The sequence below is a fragment of the Haematobia irritans genome, chromosome 1 (genome assembly GCF_050003625.1).
Source record: "Haematobia irritans isolate KBUSLIRL chromosome 1, ASM5000362v1, whole genome shotgun sequence".
Taxonomy (NCBI): Eukaryota; Metazoa; Arthropoda; class Insecta; order Diptera; family Muscidae; genus Haematobia; species Haematobia irritans.
The window spans coordinates 146911707-146933644 of NC_134397.1; the positions used below are offsets into that span (position 1 = coordinate 146911707).

Below are 21938 nucleotides of genomic sequence, written 5' to 3' on the forward strand. Positions count from 1 at the left end.
AGGCTCCACAAGCCAAATCTGGGGATCGGTTTATATGTGGGCTATATATAATTAAGGACCGATATGGACCAATTTTTGCATGGTTGTTAGAGACCATATACCAACATCATGTACCAAATTTCAGCCAGATCGGATGAAATTTTTTTCTCTTTGAGGCTCCGCAAGCCAAATCTGGGGATCGGTTTATATGGGGGCTATATATAATTATAGACCGATGTGAACCAATTTTTGCATGGTTGTTAGATACCATATACCAACACTATGTACCAAATTTCAGCCGGATCGGATGAAATTTGCTTCTCTTTTAGGGTCCGCAAGCCAAATCTGGAGATCGGTTTATATGGGGACTATATACAATTATGGACCGATGTGGACCAATTTTTGCATGGTTGTTAGAGACCATATACCAACACCATATACCAAATTTCAGCCGGATCGGATGAAATATGCTTCTGTTAGAGGCTCCACAAGCCAAATCTGAGGGTCCCTTTATATGGGGGCTATACGTAAAAGTGGACCGATATGGCCCATTTTCAATACCATCCGACCTACATCGATAACAACTACTTGTGCCAAGTTTCAAGTCGATAGCTTGTTTCGTTCGGAAGTTAGCGTGATTTCAACAGACGGACGGACGGACGGACGGGCGGACGGACGGACATGCTTAGATCGACTCAGAATTTCACCACGACCCAGAATATATATACTTTATGGGGTCTTAGAGCAATATTTCGATGTGTTACAAACGGAATGACAAAGTTAATATACCCCCATCCTATGATGGAGGGTATAATTAATCATATAATGGAAAAAATATATAATTCTAAATAAATACAGTATAATATAAAAAAATTATTGAAAAATGCTATAATATTATTTATTAATAAATAAATAATATGTTAATGCAATAAATAAATTATTATCCCATTTAAAAAATAAATTTGTACTGCAAAAATCAGTTAAATCAACCAATTAAAAAGAATAATTGAAAGCCCCGAAGAATTAAATTAATTTTGTTTAATCCTATAAATATAATATTTTTAATTTCCAATTAATTTCGTGATTGAATCAGAAAAAAAATGTTCTGTGTGTAGCCGAGCGAAGTAACGAGGACTGAGGTTTTCCTTCCCCGATAACAACAAACTACCCATTATGCATTACTTTTTTATTATTTTTTTTTTCTTCTTGAAGAAAACACACTGATTTCAACGTGACATTCAACTTAAATGTTCTTTTCTTCCCTATTGTTCATATTTCGGATATAAAAGTACGCCGAACTGAAAAAAAGAGTTCAAATTGCGATATGGTTTCTGATAATAGAGTATTTCAAAACCATTCTGAAAACAAATACAAACCGTACTGATGGAAGGAAATGCAATTAGCTGATATCGAAGAATCTGACATAAAATTTTATGTTTTTTTTTTTATAGGAACAACAAGAGTCACTGTGATAGCGATTCTAAGAATAAAAAAAACAACGTTTATATATGTGAATTACACTATATGACCAAATCAACACCCCCACCAAGTATATTAGGGGCGTATTTTTCTGGCAGGTTTACTAATGCTTATCTAGTAATTTATCTTATACACCTAAATACAAAAGGTAGTTGACACGAAGTGTAACCAGTTTTACTGCGGTATATTTGTCAAATTTTCAGGTATATATGATATTTGTTATATACACTCATTTACAAACCACCAAAGGCATTTGCGTCTGAGTTAATTGGAAAATACAGATATTCGTGATGGAGTTCAAGCGTAATAGTTTGATTGCTGAGTGGAAAATCACAAATTCACGAGTTCAAACACCTCGAAGTGCACAAAATGTGTTTGCATATGACCACAAATCGTTATATTCACACTGGTACACCCTCAAAAAAAATCGCTTCTTTAACATATGTTCCAAATATATTTTGCAGGAAGCACATATATTATTGCATACTGCCGAAACATTAATATGTTTGTTTTATGTGAACATATTATATGTTTGGAAGCATTTTGAGCCAAAAATATTATATGCTTGGAAGAATTTTTCCCAAACACGATTGTGCTCATTCCCTAACATACTCGTAATTTTCACTTCCACGAAATTTTTTAGTTATTGGAACCTTTCTCTGTAATACAAATAATGTTGAAGAAATTATTCACTTTTATAAATTTTTTAAATTTTACCTTTCGCCTGCACGGAGAATCGAACCGAGGACCATACAGTTTGTAAGCCAACACACTATCCACTGGGCTACGTAGCTGTTATAGTCACCAGTAGATAATTATCGTTTTAAGTTACATTTATATAGCATAGTTTGCAGCGCCCACGAGCCCATGCAAACATAACATTATTTAACAGAAACATACATTTGTTTGCCACGTGGAGCAGTGGTTAGCATGTCTGCCTTGCATGCAAAGGGTCGTGGGTTCAATCCCTGCTCCGACCGAACATTTTTTTTGTTTTTTTTTTTTTTTTAATTTACACATTTATATTTATACTATATTAATTTTTTTTAAATGAAACTTCGAAATGTGTGTTATTAAAGATTTATAGTCAGTAACAGTGCTTGATATAAACGAAATTGACTGATTTTTGGATAAAATATTATTTTTTATTGCAAAAATAACAATATTGTAATAAAAAACTGTTTTTTGTACAAAACTTTAAAATTTGGAAGGAATTCAAAAACTAACAAAAGAAGAACGTGGAGTCGAGTATAAACATACATACATAATTTTATAATATAAACATAAATTTATTTAGGAGTGAACAGTTTTTTTACTAGCATTTAAGGGAGCCACCGTGGTGCAATGGTTAGCATGCCCGCCTTGCATTCACAAGGTCGTGGGTTCGATTCCTGCTACGACCGAACACCAAAAAGTTTTTCAGCGGTGGATTATCCCACCTCAGTAATGCTGGTGACATTTCTGAGGGTTTCAAAGCTTCTCTAAGTGGTTTCACTGGAATGTGGAACGCCGTTCGGACTCGGCTATAAAAAGGAGGTCCCTTGTCATTGAGCTTAACATGGAATCGGGCAGCACTCAGTGATAAGAGAGAAGTTCACCACTGTGGTATCACAATGGACTGAATAGTCTAAGTGAGCCTGATACATCGGTCTGCCACATAACCTAACCTAACCTAACCTACTAGCATTTAACACCATCGCTCTAAAATTCCTTTTATTTTTCTTTAATAATTCATTTTAAAGGAAATAAACTTTTTAAATTGTTTTAGCTGTAAAACTCGAACTTAATGCCTGCTTTTATATTTGATGGTGTCCGTCAACTCCTCGTGGACTACTTTTTAATAAAGAGGAACTAAAGTTTGTTTTTTTACATTTTACTGTGTAATTTTTCACTATTTCCTCCTTATTTCATTTTACTGTCCCAACTCTAAAAAGAGTATAGTGCCCTTTCGTTATTTTTATGAAGACCCCTGATTTCTTTTAACGAACCAAGAAAAAAATTGTGCCCATAATGCCAAAATGATAAACAAAACACATGTCCACACATACATAAAATGCTGCTCTCAAGGCGAAAACATAAGCTGTTTGTTTTTCAAATGTCTATTCTCTTGGTTCAGAATGTATATTCTCTTTATTCAAATTAAATAATATTTAGACTTAAACATATCAAATTTTTGGCCTTATCATAAAACAGTTTTCCGAAACAACATACAAGCGGTTTCTCAGAAATTGTTCTCTTTTGACTCTTTTGCTGTGTTATATTGATATCTTTCGTCAACTCTCCCGGTTTCCATCTCTATTTCTCTCTATACTCTCTCTGTCGCTTTGAATAAAATATCACAACATATGTATGTTTAGTCGAAATTTGTAAATTTATATATGTTTGTATTCACACATATGATTTTTATGAAACATTGATGCCCCAAACATAATATATTCTAACATATTAACATAGATGTCCCAAACATTTAGTGTTAGTTTAGGAACATTACATGTTCGCACTTAAATATATTGTGGTTTAAAATCGTGCCCGAAACACATTTTGTTTATATCGGAACATATGAAAAACATATTTTTCTAACAGTGTAGACACTGCCAAAATAACAGGTTGGCTGATAAGTCCCCGGTCTGACACATAGATGGCGTCGCTAGTATTAAATGCATATTATTTTTATACAGTACCAACCTTCAAATGATTCGTGTCAAAATTTGACGTCTGTAAGTCAATTAGTTTGTGAGATAGAGCGTCGTTTGTGAACCAACTTTTGTTATTGTGAAAAAAATAAAAAAAGGAATTTCGTGTTTTGATAAATTACTGTTTTCTGAAGGGAAAAAATACGGTGGAAGCAAAAACTTGGCTTGATAATGAGTTTCCGGACTCTGCCCCAGGGAAATCAACAATAATTGATTCGTATGCAAAATTCAAGCGTGGTGAAATGAGCACGGAGGACGGTGAACGCAGTGGACGCCCGAAAAAGGTGGTTAGCGACGAAAACATCAAAAAACTCCACAAAATGATTTCGAATGACCGTAAAATGAAGTTGATCGAGAGAGCAGAGGCCTTAAAGATATCAAAGGAACGTGTTGGTCATATCATTCATCAATATTTGGATATTCAATGTGAGCTCGCGCGGCACCCATTTTGTACAGAGCTTGCAAAATGGGTGCCGCGCGAGCTCACATTTGACCAAAAACAACAACGTGTTGATGATTCTGAGCGGTGTTTGCAGCTGTTAACTCGTAATACACCCGAGTTTTTCCGTCGATATGTGACAATGGATGAAACATGGCTCCATCACTACACTCCTGAGTCCAATCGACAGTCGGCTGAGTGGACAGCGACCGGTGAACCGTCTCCGAAGCGTGGAAAGACTCAAAAGTCCGCTGGCAAAGTAATGGCCTCTGTTTTTTGGTATGTGCATGGAATAATTTGTATCGATTATCTTGAGAAGGGAAAAACCATCAACAGTGACTATTATATGGCGTTATTGGAGCGTTTGAAAGTCGAAATCGTGGCAAAACGGCCCTATATGAAGAAGAAAAAAGTGTTGTTCCACCAAGACAACGCACCATGCCACAAGTCATTGAGAACTATGGCAAAAATTCAAGAATTGGGCTTCGAATTGCTTCCCCACCCACCGTATTCTCCAGATCTTACCCCCAGCGACTTTGTTTTGTTCTCAGATCTCAAAAGGACGCTCGCAGGGAAAAAATTTGACTGCAATGAAGAGGTGATCGCCGAAACTGAGGCCTATTTTGAGGCAAAACCGAAGGAGTACTACCAAAATGGTATAAAAAATTGGAAGGTCGTTATAATCGTTGTATCGCTCTTGAAGGGAACTATGTTGAATAATAAAAAGGAAGTTTGACAAAAAAAATGTGTTTTTCTTTGATAGACCGGGGACTTATCAGCCAACCTGTTACATTGTAGTGGTGGTCGAAATTAACTACAGCAACACGTGAAAAAGTACGGCAAGTGAAGACTCGTAATCAACGAAATCCACGCCGCCGTATAAAATTTTTGTTATTACCCTGCCAGCATTTCAAAGTTCCATTTAACATAATCCTCATCGCTACCACAGACTCGTAAGTGACACTGCAACAATCGCCAACTGTGATGGGGGAAGCGTATGAAAAAGTATGAAATGTACATGAAATTATTTTGCCATCACTATTGTTACAATAGCCATTTTACATTTTGTGAAACACCAAGCGCAACTAGCTTCTTATAATTTTTTTAAATAAAAATGGAAATGAAGTGCTGAAAACATTGTTACTCGGCTTAAAATTGTGAAAGGTATATTGGTGAACAATTTTTGACTTTCCAAATGGAATAAAGTGATTGTTTTTCAGATATTTTTCCAGACACGCTGCCTCGATCGAGAATAAAAACACTGGCTGATAAACGCTACAACATGTAACTCAACATCATTCCATTATTAATGCAAAAAATTATGTTAAATGTGTTGTGATAGTGGTATAAATGTTATATTTATAAGAATTTATAAATGTTTAATCAAATTAATAAACGTCTAAACAATCATGTTTTACTTGACCACAATGATTCTTTTACAATCTTAAAATGCACTTTTTCTGATTGTTTGAAGGGGCTCTTATTGGCGTCGTTCTAAATTTATCTAAAAAGGCACCTAATAATTGCACTGATGAGAAACTTTTTTGTAGTAACTTGGCGTGGTACAACTTCTCAATAGTGACGGCACTTTTCCGACGAGTTTTTTATGTCGTATGTTATACGATTGTTTTCGACGTGGAGGGGATTCTCAGCAGTGCCGTCAAATTCAAAAAATTTTGGCAGGTTATTAAATTAATTTATTTATTTTGATTCAATCACAATAATTACTGATGAAATTAATTTTTCATTGAGTGATAATTAAAAATTTTATTGATAACCGATTCCATTTATGGGTGCGCAAATTAGTAATGCGGATGGCGGAGTTCGACACTTTCTATTATATTACCCACTAACTAAGGAAAATTAACATATTCTTAAAATATAGCAACTAATTTAAAATGATAACATACTCCTTATACCAACGCTAAATATAAATTAAAAGAAAACAAAGAAATAGTCTGGAAAAAAACTAAACAGAGTAATTGTTTGGTCGCAACAAAAAAAGCACGAAGTAATTGGTACTTAAATACATTAAAAAAGTCAACAAAAATAACTATCGTTAAACAACAAAGACACTCTTCTAAGGATCATATGCATATTTATAGAAAACTTTAAAACTTTGACGACTTTTCCGACAAATGGAAATGGCATGGAATGCCATATCCGGAGATTTTGTATAGAACCTAATCGAGTCCATGCCACGCAGATTCGAAGAAGATTTAAAAAATAAGGGTTATACCCCATAAGGGTTATACCACATTAATTTTCTTAATTATTAACTACCTATTGAATTATGTACGATTTCGTGCATATGACAAACTTATCGTGTCCCCATTACCATCGTATGGTGGTGGGTTTAATCAATTGCATTTTGCTGGAAAAAGCAATTAAATTTTTAATAGAACCAATTAAAAAAAAATAATTGAAAGTTCTGTGAACATCAATTAATTAATTAATCAAGAATATTTTGAATTTCCAATTAATCAGAGATTGATACTATCGTCTTCGTGTTGGAAGCAATTTCAATTAAAAAATTAAATGGATCAATTAATTTCGTGATTGAATCAGAAAAAATAGATATTTTTTGTTTACAGTATGAAATGAATTGGCACTATTTTCAATTAGTTCTTGAGAATTTTGAGTAGTTTACATGCTAAAACTGCAAAAATCAAATGATTTTGATACAAATACATCTTGCGAAGTGAGTATTGAGTCTCTCCATAAAAGAGCACTTTTGAACAATACCATCAATAAATCCTTGCAGATTTAAAACGCCTTGGTTTTAGACTAATTTTAGTATCAGTTTTATGTTCGCGATACTCCAACATGCAAAAAAATGCATACGATTAACAAAAAAAAAAATCTACAATATCGAACCCCTCCAATAAACAAATATGAAAAAAAAACCTAGAAAAACTTTATGTCGATTCTCGAAATTCTATCAAGAAAGCGAACACATGAGTATATGTGTATAAATAATAAACCAAATCCGTCCAAAACTTTATCTAATCAAGTGTCCATTAAAGAGCTTAGAAACGTCAACACATTGACTAAACGTCCAAAAGTAACAAAGCAGATACATTTTAACTTTCAGGTGAATGTTGAATCCATAAACCTACCACCAATGAAAAGAAGAGGGGGGTAGAGAAATAGCACACGATATAATCATAAAAAACAGACATATTATATTAATTAACACTGTTCATTTAATTGTATTGCCTTCGAGGAGGAATATATCATAGTTAGGAAGTGTTCATGCATGTGAACTTTTATTTCATTAGATTTAATTAATTAAATCAACTGTAAGCAGATTTCTATTGACTTTCTTTGTTCATCACTTATTTTGGGATGATATCTAGATTTTTTGATTGTTTGGACGCTCCATTAATCCGTATTTAAATTAATAATGATGCTTATTTAAAATGTTATTGTTTACCTGATACAAATACAAATATTTATTCTGATTTTAGAAGTCATTGTAAACACAAAAATAATAAAAGACCATCCTTTGTGTGTGGAGGATCTTCAAAATCACGGAAAATATAATAATTTCGAGCAAGACCAAATGAGATAAGATCTTATGTTAGTGATGCAAAACATGGTGCAATTATACCATTTTTGGTACTTTTATGGTACGATGATAAACAGAGTGCGTTTTGGTACATATATATTGAGATCGAAACAAACAATTCTGATTCAATCACGAAAATGAGAGTATCAATAACAGAATTAATTAGAAATAAAACATATTGATTAAAAAATTAATTGTTTTCTTCGGAACTTTCAGTTAATGTTTTATTTGTTCGTTTAGTTTAGTTTGGATAAAAAAATTTTCTTGTCATTTTATAAGGGTTTATACGTTGTCATGAATTTTCTATTATAATTATAGTTTTTTAGATTTGAGTCAAAATTTAACGAACCTATGAACACAAATACTTTTTATTCCAAAATCACTGTCCATTTTATATATATCAGTTGCTGCATTTATGGCTTAAATAAGACACATTTTGAGGTTTCGTAGTCACGGTTGCTACTCGAGCCAAAAATAATCTACCAAACTTTGGAGAAAATTGTTCCAAAAACTACCAAAAATTATGTCAAAACTGTATTTCTATAGAAAATTATGTCAACATTTTATTTCTGTAAAAAATTTTGTAAAAATTTTATTTCTATAGAAAATTTTGTCAAAATTTTATTTCTATAGAGAATTTTGTCAAACTTTTATTTCTATAGAAAATTCTGTGAAAATTTTATTTCTATCGAAAATTTTGTGAAAATTTTATTTCTATAGAATATTTGGTAAAAATTTCATTTATACAGAAAATTTTGTCAAAATTTTATTTCTATTGAAAATTTTGTCAAAATTTTATTTCTATAGAAAATTTTGAGAAAATTTTATTTCTAATAATCTACCAAAATTTGGAGAAAATTGTACCAAACACTACTACAAAAATATAGAAAATTTTGTCAAAATGTTATTTCTATAGAAAATTTTGAAAAAATTTTATTTCTATGGAAAATGTTGTCAAAATTTTATTTCTAATAATCCACCAAAATTTGAAAAAAATTGTACCAAACACTACCAAAAAATATAGAACATTTTGTCAACATTTTATGTCTATTGAAAACTTTATCAACATTTTATTTCTATAGAAAATTTTGTCAAAATCTTATTTCTATATAAAATTTTGTCAAAATTTTATTTCTATAGAAAATTTTGTCAAAATTTTATTCCTAATAATCTACCAAAATTTGGAGAAAACTGTACCAAACACTACCAAAATATAGAGAACATTTTGTCAACATTTTATTTCTATAGAAAATTTTGTCAAAATTTTATTTCTATAGAAAATTTTGTCAAAATTTTATTTCTATAGAAAATTTTGTCAAAATTTTATTTCTATAGAAAATTTTGTCAAAATTTAATTTCTATAGAAAATTTTGTCAAAATTTTATTTCTATAGAAAATGTTGTCCCAATTTTGTTTCTTAGAAAATTTTGTCAAAATTTTATTTCTATAGAAAATTTTGTCAAAATTTTATTTCTAATAATCCACCAAAATTTGGAAAAAAATGTACCAAACACTACCAAAAAATATAGAACATTTTGTCAAAATTTTATGTCTATTGAAAATTTTATCAACATTTTATTTCTATAGAAATTTTGTCAAAATTTTCTTTCTATAGAAAATTTTGTCAAAATTTTAATTCTATAGAAAATTTTGTCAAAATTTTAATTCTATAGAAAATTTTGTCAAAATTTTATTTCTATAGAAAATTTTGTCAAAATTTTATTTCTATAGAACATTTTGTCAAAAATTTATTTTTCAAATTCAGATTTTGTCAAAATTTTATTTCTATAGAAAATTTGTGAATTACCATCAAATCTAATCAAGCCTGTTCCATTTTTGCTGGTCAAAAACAATATTTTGCTTTTGAAACATGTTTGAGGTGACCGTACTACTTATCTGCGTGTAACTACAAGAGATTATGTTTTATTCTATTTTTAATTTAAATATTTTTTTTGTCTATTCAATTAGAAAACTGAATGGAAATTTTTTGCATTAGTTTCACAAGATGAGCTCACTAAAACTCTGTATTTGGGAGTTACTCCACTCTATGTACATATATGCATATACAATATATTTATTTAATTAATATCTTGTAATAGCATATGAACACCATGACTTATACGGAAGAGTATCCGTGGGGGAGGAACGAAAAAAAATATATTTCAAGATCAAACCATATTTGAATATTCGTCACGGCAGAGCAATACTTTCAGTTGACACATTGCAAAATATTGTGCGAAATGTTTTCGATGAAATTCTAAGCTCTCTGTCTTAAGCCCACCTCTACGGCACATCAAGGCATTTATATGAATATATGTAAATATTGTTAATAATAGTAATGTCTCCGCGTTGTCTTTTTGTTTTTAATTTTTCAAGAAAAACGATGACTCACTTTTTTCATATTCACAATGTGGAAACATTTATATCTATTCCACAAAAAAAAAGACGAAAAAGTTTTGCGGATACACACTTATATATATCAATGCCTTCATTGCATTATACACTAAGTCGACACAGTATTGAGTTTAGGCAGCATTGTTATTTTTTATTCCAAAATTGATATCCATTTAATTTAAAAATAAAGAATTAAATCATTCAATTGAAAGTTATCACATAAGGCATTTAAATTTTTGTTTGACATGATTCAAGAGATTATATAAAATTCTCTTGAAATTTTTAATTTTCGACTTAGCATATTATAGAATGAATGTAGAGATATGTGTGTATATTTTTAACAGAAGCCATATAAATATGCATAAACTCCCTTTTTAATTCACATCTAAACCGACATCACATAACAAAGACCGAAGAAATAAAGAAATAAACTTAATAAGAGTAGTCTACGTATGACTACAGTGAACGTTAAATGTATAGGAATAGCTCTTTGAATAAATTTGGGGGCAACAAAACTATTAATAAAAAAATTCCATAAATCCAGTAAATCATCATCTCCCCGTAGCGAGTTTTGAATTCCCATGAAATAAGATATACAAAAAGAAAAAAATACTTCTCTCTAGAATTTTTTGAGTATAGTCAATAAACAGTGAATCTACCAGGAAGGAAAATTTTGGTTAAATTTAGAATATTTAGTTTAATTTTGGAATATTTTAACTAAATTTTATTTCACAAAAATAATTAAAAATGTTTCAAGAAGAATGTTTTTTGACTACGTAGTTTGAAGGAAAAAATTGGAGTTCCAAAATGCAAACATATTTTTAGTGTCATACGAAGTTCAAGATTTGAGCATTATTGCCTCAAGAAAACTTTCTCAAAACATAATAATTCCATGAATTAAAATAGAGTTAAATTGGCTTTAGTGCCGTAAAGTGTTCACTTTTTTGAGTATATTTCCTTTATGATTATATAAACCCAAATTTATGACAGGCGAGGTTACAATTGTCTCTAATAATTATTATTTGCTTTTAAGGAATATAAGTTAGGGAAAAAACTTCGTTCTTCTAAAATTTCGTTCTTTAAAAACGAAAACTCTTTCTCAAAGATAAACAAGCAAGGAAAGTCTAATGTCGGGCGGGGCCGACTATATAATTATACCCTGCACCATTTTGTAGATCCACATTTTCGATACCATATCAAATCCGTCAAATGTGTTGGGTGCTATATATAAAGGTTTCTGTTCTCCCATACATACATTCATATCTGGCCATTTATGCCGAAATAAGAAAAACACATATATGGGAGCTATATCTAAATCTGAACCGATTTCAAATTTGGTATGCATAGCAACAATGTTATTTCTACTCCCTGTGCAAAATTTCATGTAAATCGGATTACAACTTTGACCTCTGTGGTCATATGAGTGTAAATCGGGCGAAAGATATATATAGGAGCTATATCTAAATCTGAACCAATTTCAATCAAATTTAGCATGCATAGTTACAATGTTAATTCAACTCCCTGTGCAAATTAGAGCAGTACTCTGGCTTCTGAGTCTATATAAGTGCATATCGGTCCAAAGATATATATGGAAGCTATCTAAATCTGAACCGATTTCAACCAAATTTGGCACACTTTACAAGACTGTCAATTGCACTCCTTGTTATTTAAAGTAAATTAGGCTGAAATTCTGGCTTTTGGGGCCATATTAGTAGATATCGGGCGAAAGATATGTATGGGAGCTATATCTAAAACTGAACCGATTTTCTCCAAAATCAAATTTATTCTCTGTTCCATGGAACACACAATGTGCACAATGTGACCCAGGGTAACGTCGATGACCTCTTCATTCGATTGATATTTGTGCCTGATTGATTGTTTTTTTTTTCAGTTTGGAAACAAAAAGATCTCGCACACACGCATTTTTTTTTCTGATTCAATCACGAAATTAATTGATCCAATTATTTTTTTAATTGAAAGACATTTCAATTAAAAAAATAATCACAGAAATGATAGTATGAATTAAAAAATTAATTGAATGTCAACTAAAAATTAATTGATCCAATTAAAAAATTAATTGATACTATAAATTTTTTGTTTGATTTTTGTTTCAATTAAAAAATTTATTGAATCAATTAAATTTTTAATTGAATATTTTTATAAAACTCAATTAAAATTTTAATTGGAAACATTTTCGTGATTTTTTTTCTGTGCAGGGAGAGTATTTCATAGACCAATTTTATAAACTTGAAAAGGTGTGAGCCAGCGCTCTAGAACACCGTTTTCTTCGCCATTTGAGGACGCCTTTCCTTCAATTCTGCAATTCGGACCAAAATATGTGGATCAAATGACCATTTTAAGACTCGACACTCGTCGAAGAAGAGTACGGTCTGGTTAAAATTTCGATAGTAGCCGATTACTGGAATATACTACACGATAGTAAATTGCTCTAGTGATACCCTTGTATCAAGCGATGAGCCTAAATGCTTTACGAATCCCAACTCAATTTTCATCTAATCCGCTAGAAATTTTGCCCCCAATGTACTCCAACTTATATTACTATATATGGACCCATATATAGATATAGCCTATAATTACATATAAACCTATATAAACTAATCTTCAGATTCAGTTTCTCGAGCATTCTCTGAGTGCTTTTTCATCCGAGCCGTTTGAAGTTCGGTACATGTAAGTATTGGTTCAAAACAAGATATATTTGTTGTCAATTCAGATTTATTTGCTCTTAAACTACTTTCCATTAAAGGGGAATATCTAAAATTTCGTTCCTGACGAACTTTTGTTAGTTCGTTCCCAACGAACGATATTTAGTTTCAAAGAAACAAACTTAACATAAAAGATTTGTCTAAAATTTCTCTAAACATATTTGGACTTCACAAAAACTAATCGCCAAAAATGTTTCATTGAAGGACCAATAAACTCAATTTGATTCAAGCCACTAGATCGGTACGTAAACTTATGGCGTTTTCTTTTCTTGTAAAAAATGTGCACTTTTTTCGCATTTTGCCCGGAAAATGTACTTTTTAGGTTCTTTTCTAAAAAAACAGGCAAAAGTGCGAAAAGGCTTCGAATTCTGTTGTGAAAATAGTGCCACGCATAGAGACAAATTACGGGCATTTTCAGCACTGCCAACAAACGAGAGTGCTGCGATTGCCCTGTTTCCTTCTTTGAATTCTTTTCTGCCCGCTGAAATGATAGCATTTTTTTAGGTTGCTGGTAACATTTTAAAAATGCGCATTCTGTACAGACAAAATGACGGCAAAGCACTTTTTTCAGAAAAGAAAACACCATTAGTTTATGATATTCATTGTTCGCAACAAAAGTTCTGCTACTGTGGAGATGGGAGCCACCGTGGTGCAATGGTTAGCATGCCCGCCTTGCATACACAAGGTCGTGGGTTCGATTCCTGCTTCGACCGAACACCAAAAAGTTTTTCAGCAGTGGATAATCCCACCTCAGTAATGCTGGTGACATTTCTGAGGGTTTCAAAGCTTCTCTAAGTGGTTTCACTGCAATGTGGAACGCCGTTCGGACTCGGCTATAAAAAGGAGGTCCCTTATCATTGAGCTTAACATGGAATCGGGCAGCACTCAGTGATAAGAGAGAAGTTCACCACTGTGGTATCACAATGGACTGAATAGTCTAAGTGAGCCTGATACATCGGGCTGCCACCTAACCTAACCTAACCTAATGTGGAGATGAACCCTTCGAGTGCCTCTATTCAATTGATCATCACGGATTTATTTGCTCTTAAACTACCCAGCAAAAAAAGCATCGCCAAAAAACTAGTGAAAATGCTCTTTTTGGATTCGGAAGGGATGCAAAATTGGCGCAGAAGCGATGAATTTAACATTCGCTTGTCATAGGACAGATGTCCGCCAGCCGTTGCACTGAATTTGCACCACTTGGCTCACTTAGACTATTCAGTCCATTGTGATTCGGTTGTGAATTAAAACATTTTGTAATATTTTGCAAAAGAAATAATTTACAATTTTTTTATGATTTTTAATGGATTCTATTTAGCATTTCTTTCGACAACATTTAAATAATTTGTACCATTTTCTCAATTCTTACTCTGTTTTTAACCTATTTGAAACAAAAAATGGATTTATGAACGACCAATCAACTCAATTTGACTCGACCCACTTGATCGGTACGTAAACTTAGTTTATGTCATTGATTGTTCGCAACAAAAGTTCTGCCACTGTGGAGATGCACCCTTCGAGTGTCTCTATTCAATTGATCATCACAGTGAATATGTTGAAGCTCACGTACATTTATTTCACTAATTCAATACCTTCTTGAAGCAAGCAAATAAAAAAAAAACGAAAACAAAAACAAAAACAAAACATGATCAAACAAGTCATCGAAAATTTTGTTTTATATAATGACTGTTCAGATGATTTGAATATAGATCAATAAACAATAACAACAAAATTGGTTAATTTCGTTAACCTAAAATTAACAATAAACCATTATAATCTATCTATCTCTGGCCATTGTTAATGACGGTGTTCTTGTGGCTTTGTCTGATTTTTTTCAACTCTAGTTCCCAGCTGCGGTCATATCGGCTATTGTTTGATTAGCAGGCCGATAGCTCGAACAACATGACATTCAGCAGATAGATGGATGGATAGATATCGAACTTTTATGACGATTTGCCCCTAGGCAACCAATCACAAATTCTAACCCACTTACCTTTTTGTCCTTATCAAAGGAGGATGTTGTTGACGTTGATGTTGCTCCAATGCCGCATGATGAAGATGTCGTTGCATTTGTCGTTGAAGCCGTGGTCGAAGAACGATCGAACATTTTCCCATCGACCACATTGCGATGTTTGTTTTTGGATTTGAAGCGACCTGAACGTGATATTGTGAAATTCCGCCATTGGTGACTGTACTCGCAACGTTTCTCCTCTTCGTTAAGGATGCTGTCCAGATAGTTTATGGGTTCATGAGCGGTCATTGTGTTCATGCTCATAATCAATCTGTAACCGTGAAGTGAAAAGTTTTTTTTTTACGTGAGTGTAAGTTTTTCTTAGCTAATGAGATTAGTTAGTCGTTGTATGCTGATGTACAGTGGGACAAAATGAGGAAAAAATAGATTAATACATTGATAGATAAAATTTCGTCAAAACTTGAGCCAACGGGGCCTGGAAGAAATGCTCTCTGACATGAAGTTGTTTTCCTTATTCAAATGCCAATAATTTATTCAATGACGTCGTATTGTCCTTATTTACTAAAACGGGTATCTTTATATGAAAGAAAATTTTGTTTGACTAAGATCAACTTGACTTTAATAATTCTGAAAAATTGTCAATCACAGTTTTAATAGGGCATAAAAAAATACTTGATTAAAAAATTATTTGTTTTCATTAACAAATTTAAATTAATTTTTTAATTGATTCAATTAAAAATTTAATTGATGTTGATTGCAAAAGTCTATTAAATTTTTATTAATTAAAAAAGGTAACTAATTTCTATTACTTTCTGAATTGACTTAGTGCTTTTGGTTTGATTAACAATTGATTGTTTGAAATAAATTTTTAATTAAAAATTGAAAAAAAAAATGACCATCACTTTTTTACCTGACTTAGTCTTTGATTAAAAAATTTAATTGTATCAATTAATTTTTTAATTGAAAAAAATTTTCAACTTCAACCGACTTTTTAATTAGATATATTTTGTTGATATTTTTCTGTGTAGGCAAACTCATTTCAGTGATGACCTGCGGTGATTGTGTGTCCTTGGTGGAGCAATAAAAGATCCGATATGTATCTTATTGAATCGCTAAAGAGGGTTAAAATCTTTGGTGTCTTTGCAGCAAAGCAGATTGTCCTTGAAGTGAAGAAAAACATAACTGATTTTATGAAATTAATGTTTAAATTAATTTTGAATGTATGCACTAAAAATACAAATTCTTCAATTATAAACTAATTTTGATTTTGAGTACAGTGAGAATCAGAGCGCTATGTGAGATAAGCGTTGAAGCACTCAGAAACACTCGCTAGAAAAATTGTTCGTATTCGTTACATTGTATGGAGAATCAAAAGATTACTTGTGTTTACTATAAAATATTTAGAGAATTTTTTCTCTAATTCGAATTGAAGACCACCTTAACAATCGGAATGTTCTCTAAAATGAAATGAAGAACATGGGTTATATACTTTTATTATTAAAATTATGGAAAACTCACTTTTTGACTTTCGACTTTTACGATTGTTGAAAAGTTGAGTCTTAAAATCGCGACATTCGACTAGTGAACTTTTAGAATAAAGAGAGACACATAACAGGTTGGCTGATAAGTCCCCGGTCTGAAACATAGATGGCGTCGCTAGTATTAAATGCATATTATTTTTATATAGTACCAACCTTCAAATGATTCGTGTCAAAATTTGACGTCTGTAAGTCAATTAGTTTGTGAGATAGAGCGTCTTTTGTGAAGCAACTTTTGTTATTGTAAAAAAAATGGGAAAAAAAGGAATTTCTTGTTTTGATAAAATACTGCTTTCTGAAGGGAAAAAATACGGTGGCTTGATAATGAGTATCCGGACTCTGCACCAAGGAAATCAACAATAATTGATTGGTATGCAAAATTCAAGCGTGGTGAAATGAGCACGGAGGACGGTGAACGCAGTGGACGCCCAAAAGATGTGGTTACCGACGAAAACATCCAAAAAATCCACAAAATGATTTTGAATGACGTAAAATGAAGTTGATCGAGATAGCAGAGGCCTTAAAGATATCAAAGGAACGTGTTGGTCACATAATTAATCAATATTTGGATATGCGGAAGCTCTGTGCAAAATGGGTGCCGCGCGAGCTCACATTTGACCAAAAACAACAACGTGTTGATGATTCTGAGCGGTGTTTGCAGCTGTAATACACCTAGTAATACACCCGAGTTTTTCAAAAGTCCGCTGGCAAAGTAATGGCCTCTGTTTTTTGGGATGCGCATAGAATAATTTTTATCGATTATCTTGAGAAGGGAGAAACCATCAACAGTGACTATTATATGGCGTTATTGGAGCGTTTGAAGGTCGAAATCGCGGCAAAACGGCCCCATATGAAGAAGAAAAAAGTGTTGTTCCACAAAGACAACGCACCGTGCCACAAGTCATTGAGAACGATGGCAAAAATTCATGAATTGGGCTTCGAATTGCTTCCCCACCCACCGTATTCTCCAGATCTGGCCCCAGCGATTTTTTCTTGTTCTCAGACCTCAAAAGGATGTTCAAAGGGAAAAAATTTGGCTGCAATGAAGAGGTGATCGTCGAAACTGTGGCCTATTCTGAGGCAAAACCGAAGGAGTACTACCAAAATGATATCAAAAAATTGGAAGGTCGTTATAATCGTTGTATCGCTCTTGAAGGGAACTATATTGGATAATAAAAACGAATTTGACAAAAAAATGTGTTTTTCTTTGTTAGACCGGGGACTTATCAGCCAACCGTTACATCACATTCCCCTTTCAACACCAATTGGACTTTTTTGTTTAAGTTCGATTAATCGATTTTGACAAACATCAGAAGTCGATAAGTTGATATGCACCCAAAAAAACAGTGAACCCACCAGTAAGAAAAATTTTAGTTCATTTTGGAAAATTTAGATTATAAATGCTGACATCACGCCGATATCACAAAAATAAGTAAATATTTTTTGGCAAATTCAAGAAAATTTATTAGACATAATTAATTTTTTTCACTTGTTGAATAAAATTTTGTAGTTTGAAGAAGAAAATTAGATTGCAAAATTGCAAGAACGTCTTAGTGCCATACTAAGACGTACGCATTTGTAATAAACTTTACAAATTTAAAGAAATAATGAACTATTTTGTGAGAAGTATGAATTTAGTAAATCTTTTTTACTTATTTTTATTTTCATTGTGTAATTTGAAGCCACATAGCCAAATTATATAAATTGCAATGGACTACTAACTATTTGTGTATAATTTTTTTATCGTTTTTTAGTTCATTTAACTGGCGTACACACAAAAAAATTTCACGAAAAATTTTCCAATTAAAATTTTAATTGAGTTTTAAAAAATATTCAATTAAAAATTTAATAGATTCAACAAATTTTTTAATTGAAACAAAAATCAATCACAAAAATAATAGTATCAATTAATTTGTTAATTGGATCAATTAACTTTTTAATTGACCTTCAATTAATTTTTTAATTGATACTATCATTTCTGTGATTGAAGATATTTCAATTAAAAATAAATTGGATCAATTAATTTCGTGATTGAATCAGAAAAAAAATTTTTGTGTGTACGCAAAAAATTATTAGAGTAAAGGAAACTTTCTCCAAACATAATAATTCCATGAAATAAAATAATGTTAAATTACTTTTAGTGAAATAGTGGATTCACTTTTTTTGGAGTGTGAGTCGGGTTTTAACAATTTCAAAACCTCGATTAGTCCATTTTGAAGATAACAAATAATCGACTTCGACTTTTTGAACAAAACGTTTTGGAATTTTTTGACTTTTGTATCACTAGCGAATTGAACTAATCAACATTTGCACCACGGCTCTCGACGCCGTATTATACTATAATTAATTGTACCAACAATTCTTCGAAAGTACCTTTATTTTATCTCAATTATGTCCCACTGTGCACAAATCTTTGACAAATCAAATCCTATTTTTTTGTGATGTTGTGTGTTACCAAAAGACTGGGGAATTATTTCGATAGTTTGCATATACTTACCTCTAACTTGCCGGATATAGGAAAAATGTTGATGCAATTATTTAGAGAGAGAGATGTCCAACAGGAAAAATTTTTGCTAATTAGCCACTTTTCACACTTCACAACTTCACTTGATCGTAAAAATGTCACTTTTCTGCCTTTCTTTATTGTGTTTTTTTTTTTTTTTTTTTGAGCCACTAATTATATTATTTCAGAATATTGTTTAACATTTTTTGCGATTTTTATTTAAAATTAATTTCATATAATTTTTCAATACGAATTTGGTTTACCCGTTCCGTTTGAAATTATGTTTCACATTTGCCGTTATTATTGTTGTTATTGCTTGTGTCTAGGTTTTCAGCTGATCGATCAACTTAACCATTGTCAAATGGTAGTGTTGATGTTAAACGCCTCTTGTTGTTGCTTCTTTAGTTTTCTGCAAGACAATGACAGACAAGCACTAATGTTGTTGTTCTTCGGTGTTTATGATAACGATGCGACGACGAGATGGTTTTGATTTTGATTCGTTTTTCCCAACCATTGGTTAGCAATTGCCATTAAACACTAATGTTTTCGTTTCCGAATTTGTAATAAAGAACTTGGTCGGCGCGAAACGGCCGACAGACGACGTCTCCTCAGTCTTAGTAGCAGTTAGTCTTCGTTGTCGGGTCGATCGTGTTCAAAGTTTGGAGGAGTCTAAAGTTCACTTCATGCAATATTTGTTTTTTTTATTTTTGTTGTCTGTTTGTCCGTCCGTCCGTCCTGTGTATGTCTTCTTTGTTTAGTTTGAAAGAAAAGTTTTTTTCCAGACAATATCCCAGCCACCACAAAAACAAAAAACCCAGAGAGAAGAACACGGTTACAAACAACAATAAACTTTATTTTTCTTTTGAGCCGCGGTAATATCTATGTGGTGTCAGAGTCTTCAGAGTCCGTTTAAGCCAACCAACAAGTTTAGAGTTTTAGTTCACTTCGGTTCAATCAGCCAAATTCACTCGTGCACAGTGTCAATGGTGGTGGTGGTTTGTTTTATCATCTTAGGTTTGTTTGTTGTTGTTTATAGCACGACTGTGTGTTTTTGTGTTGATCGCTTTGAATCGTCGTGTATGTTAGGGGGAGTGATGTATGATGTGTGTGTTTGTCATCAAGGGGGGTTTTTTCGAGAGAGAGATGGGGAAAAGACGATGGCGTTGTTTATAAGTAACCGTATCCGTTCGAACCAAAAGCACTTTTATGAATGACATCGACCGACAACGAAGACCACAATAACTGATTTCTGTTGAGTGCACTCTAAATACGAACGCTTTGATTGTTACCTCGTTTTTGTTTTGTTTTTGTATTCCTTTAGATCGCTACAAACGGTGTTCGTGTGTCCGACACGTTATATGGTTGGATGAGCCAGCAGGAAACATCAAATAAAAGGGGGGGTGCTATTTATATTTATGACAGTGAATACTATCCCAGCAAAATTTTTCTCTTTCGAAAATAGGAATGCAATAAGGGTTTAAATAAAATTAGTAACACCGCATTTCTAATCGATTATTTTTATAAGAGGGTGATATTTTCAGAACGAATTCTTGTATGATCAAAAATTAAATATCTCCATATTTATGCAGACGGTTAAAAAAAGATTGAAGGTCGTTGGACCTAATGAAAAATAAATCACCACCCAGCAAAAAAATGAAATTTGGTCCACAAACATTTCACTTTAAAAGCATTCCAGGATTCTGAGATGCTCAATGTACTGAATAGTCTAAGTGAGCCTAACAATAAATCGGGCTGCCCTTTAACCAGGATCCTGGCGAAACCACTTTTCGACAAAAAGTTTGATACTTTAATTCCCAACAGTGAGGCGTGGTGCACACAGACTTCAGGGCTCCAAATTGGAGGGACAAGTGGGTTTCGGATTGTATTCTAAAGATTCGAATAGCAAAAAAATTACCTAATCACTGTAGTGTTTTTCAGGCTGAAGTATTGGCAATGAGAGAGGTGGCGGATTGACTGAGAAGCAGAGATGGTCTGTATCAAACTTTTTTAGGTTTGCGACTGTCGCAAAGTTGTAAACGTCGTAAACGTCACATACGCGTCGTAAATGTAGAAAAAGTAACAAAAGTCGCAAACTGAAAATATTTTAGTCGCGTCAGCTAGGCAGCGAATTCGATGATATCCAAGACGATGGTATGTGCGAAGAAGTTTCAATTCTTAGGAATGTTCACAATTTTCGGTTTTAGTCCCCACATTTTCCCTATTGCCTTTTGCACGAGTACAGGGTAACCGTGGATTTTCTCGTCCTTTCTTAGCTTTAAGTTCAGTCTCCTGTCCAATATAACCCCAAGGTATTTTGCACACTCACCAACAGGAATTTCGATACCACCTAAGAAAATAGGCTTGACCATGGGAAAACTTTCACAAATTTCTGCAGAAACTCACAGCGAATACTGTCAAACTAAATTAAAAAATGTTCAGGATTTCTTCTATTCAAAATTTGGTTTTCTACAGTAGGTTTACGACTTTTGCGACATACATATTATACCGTCGCAAATGTATGTAGCAAAAGTCACAGTTTGTGACAGGCCAACCCTGCTGAGAAGTAATGTTCCAATGGACTCTGTGTTCCTTAACTCGAAAACTGCATCGACTGCCGGAAATCTCTCAACGAGATGGCTGAGCAGCA

The 21938-nt window shown here is 32.6% G+C and overlaps 1 protein-coding gene across 1 annotated transcript; it reads right to left on the minus strand.

Annotated features, from left to right (window-relative positions):
• Positions 1-15172: 15172 nt before the first annotated feature.
• LOC142221962 (uncharacterized) lies at positions 15173-20526 on the minus strand. The gene is made up of 2 exons (XM_075291857.1): positions 19286-20526; positions 15173-15560 (listed from the first exon to the last, which is right to left on the minus strand). The coding sequence occupies exon 2, from the start codon at positions 15551-15553 to the stop codon at positions 15188-15190; it is 366 nt and encodes a 121-aa protein (XP_075147972.1). The 5' UTR covers positions 15554-15560; positions 19286-20526; the 3' UTR covers positions 15173-15187.
• Positions 20527-21938: the final 1412 nt, after the last annotated feature.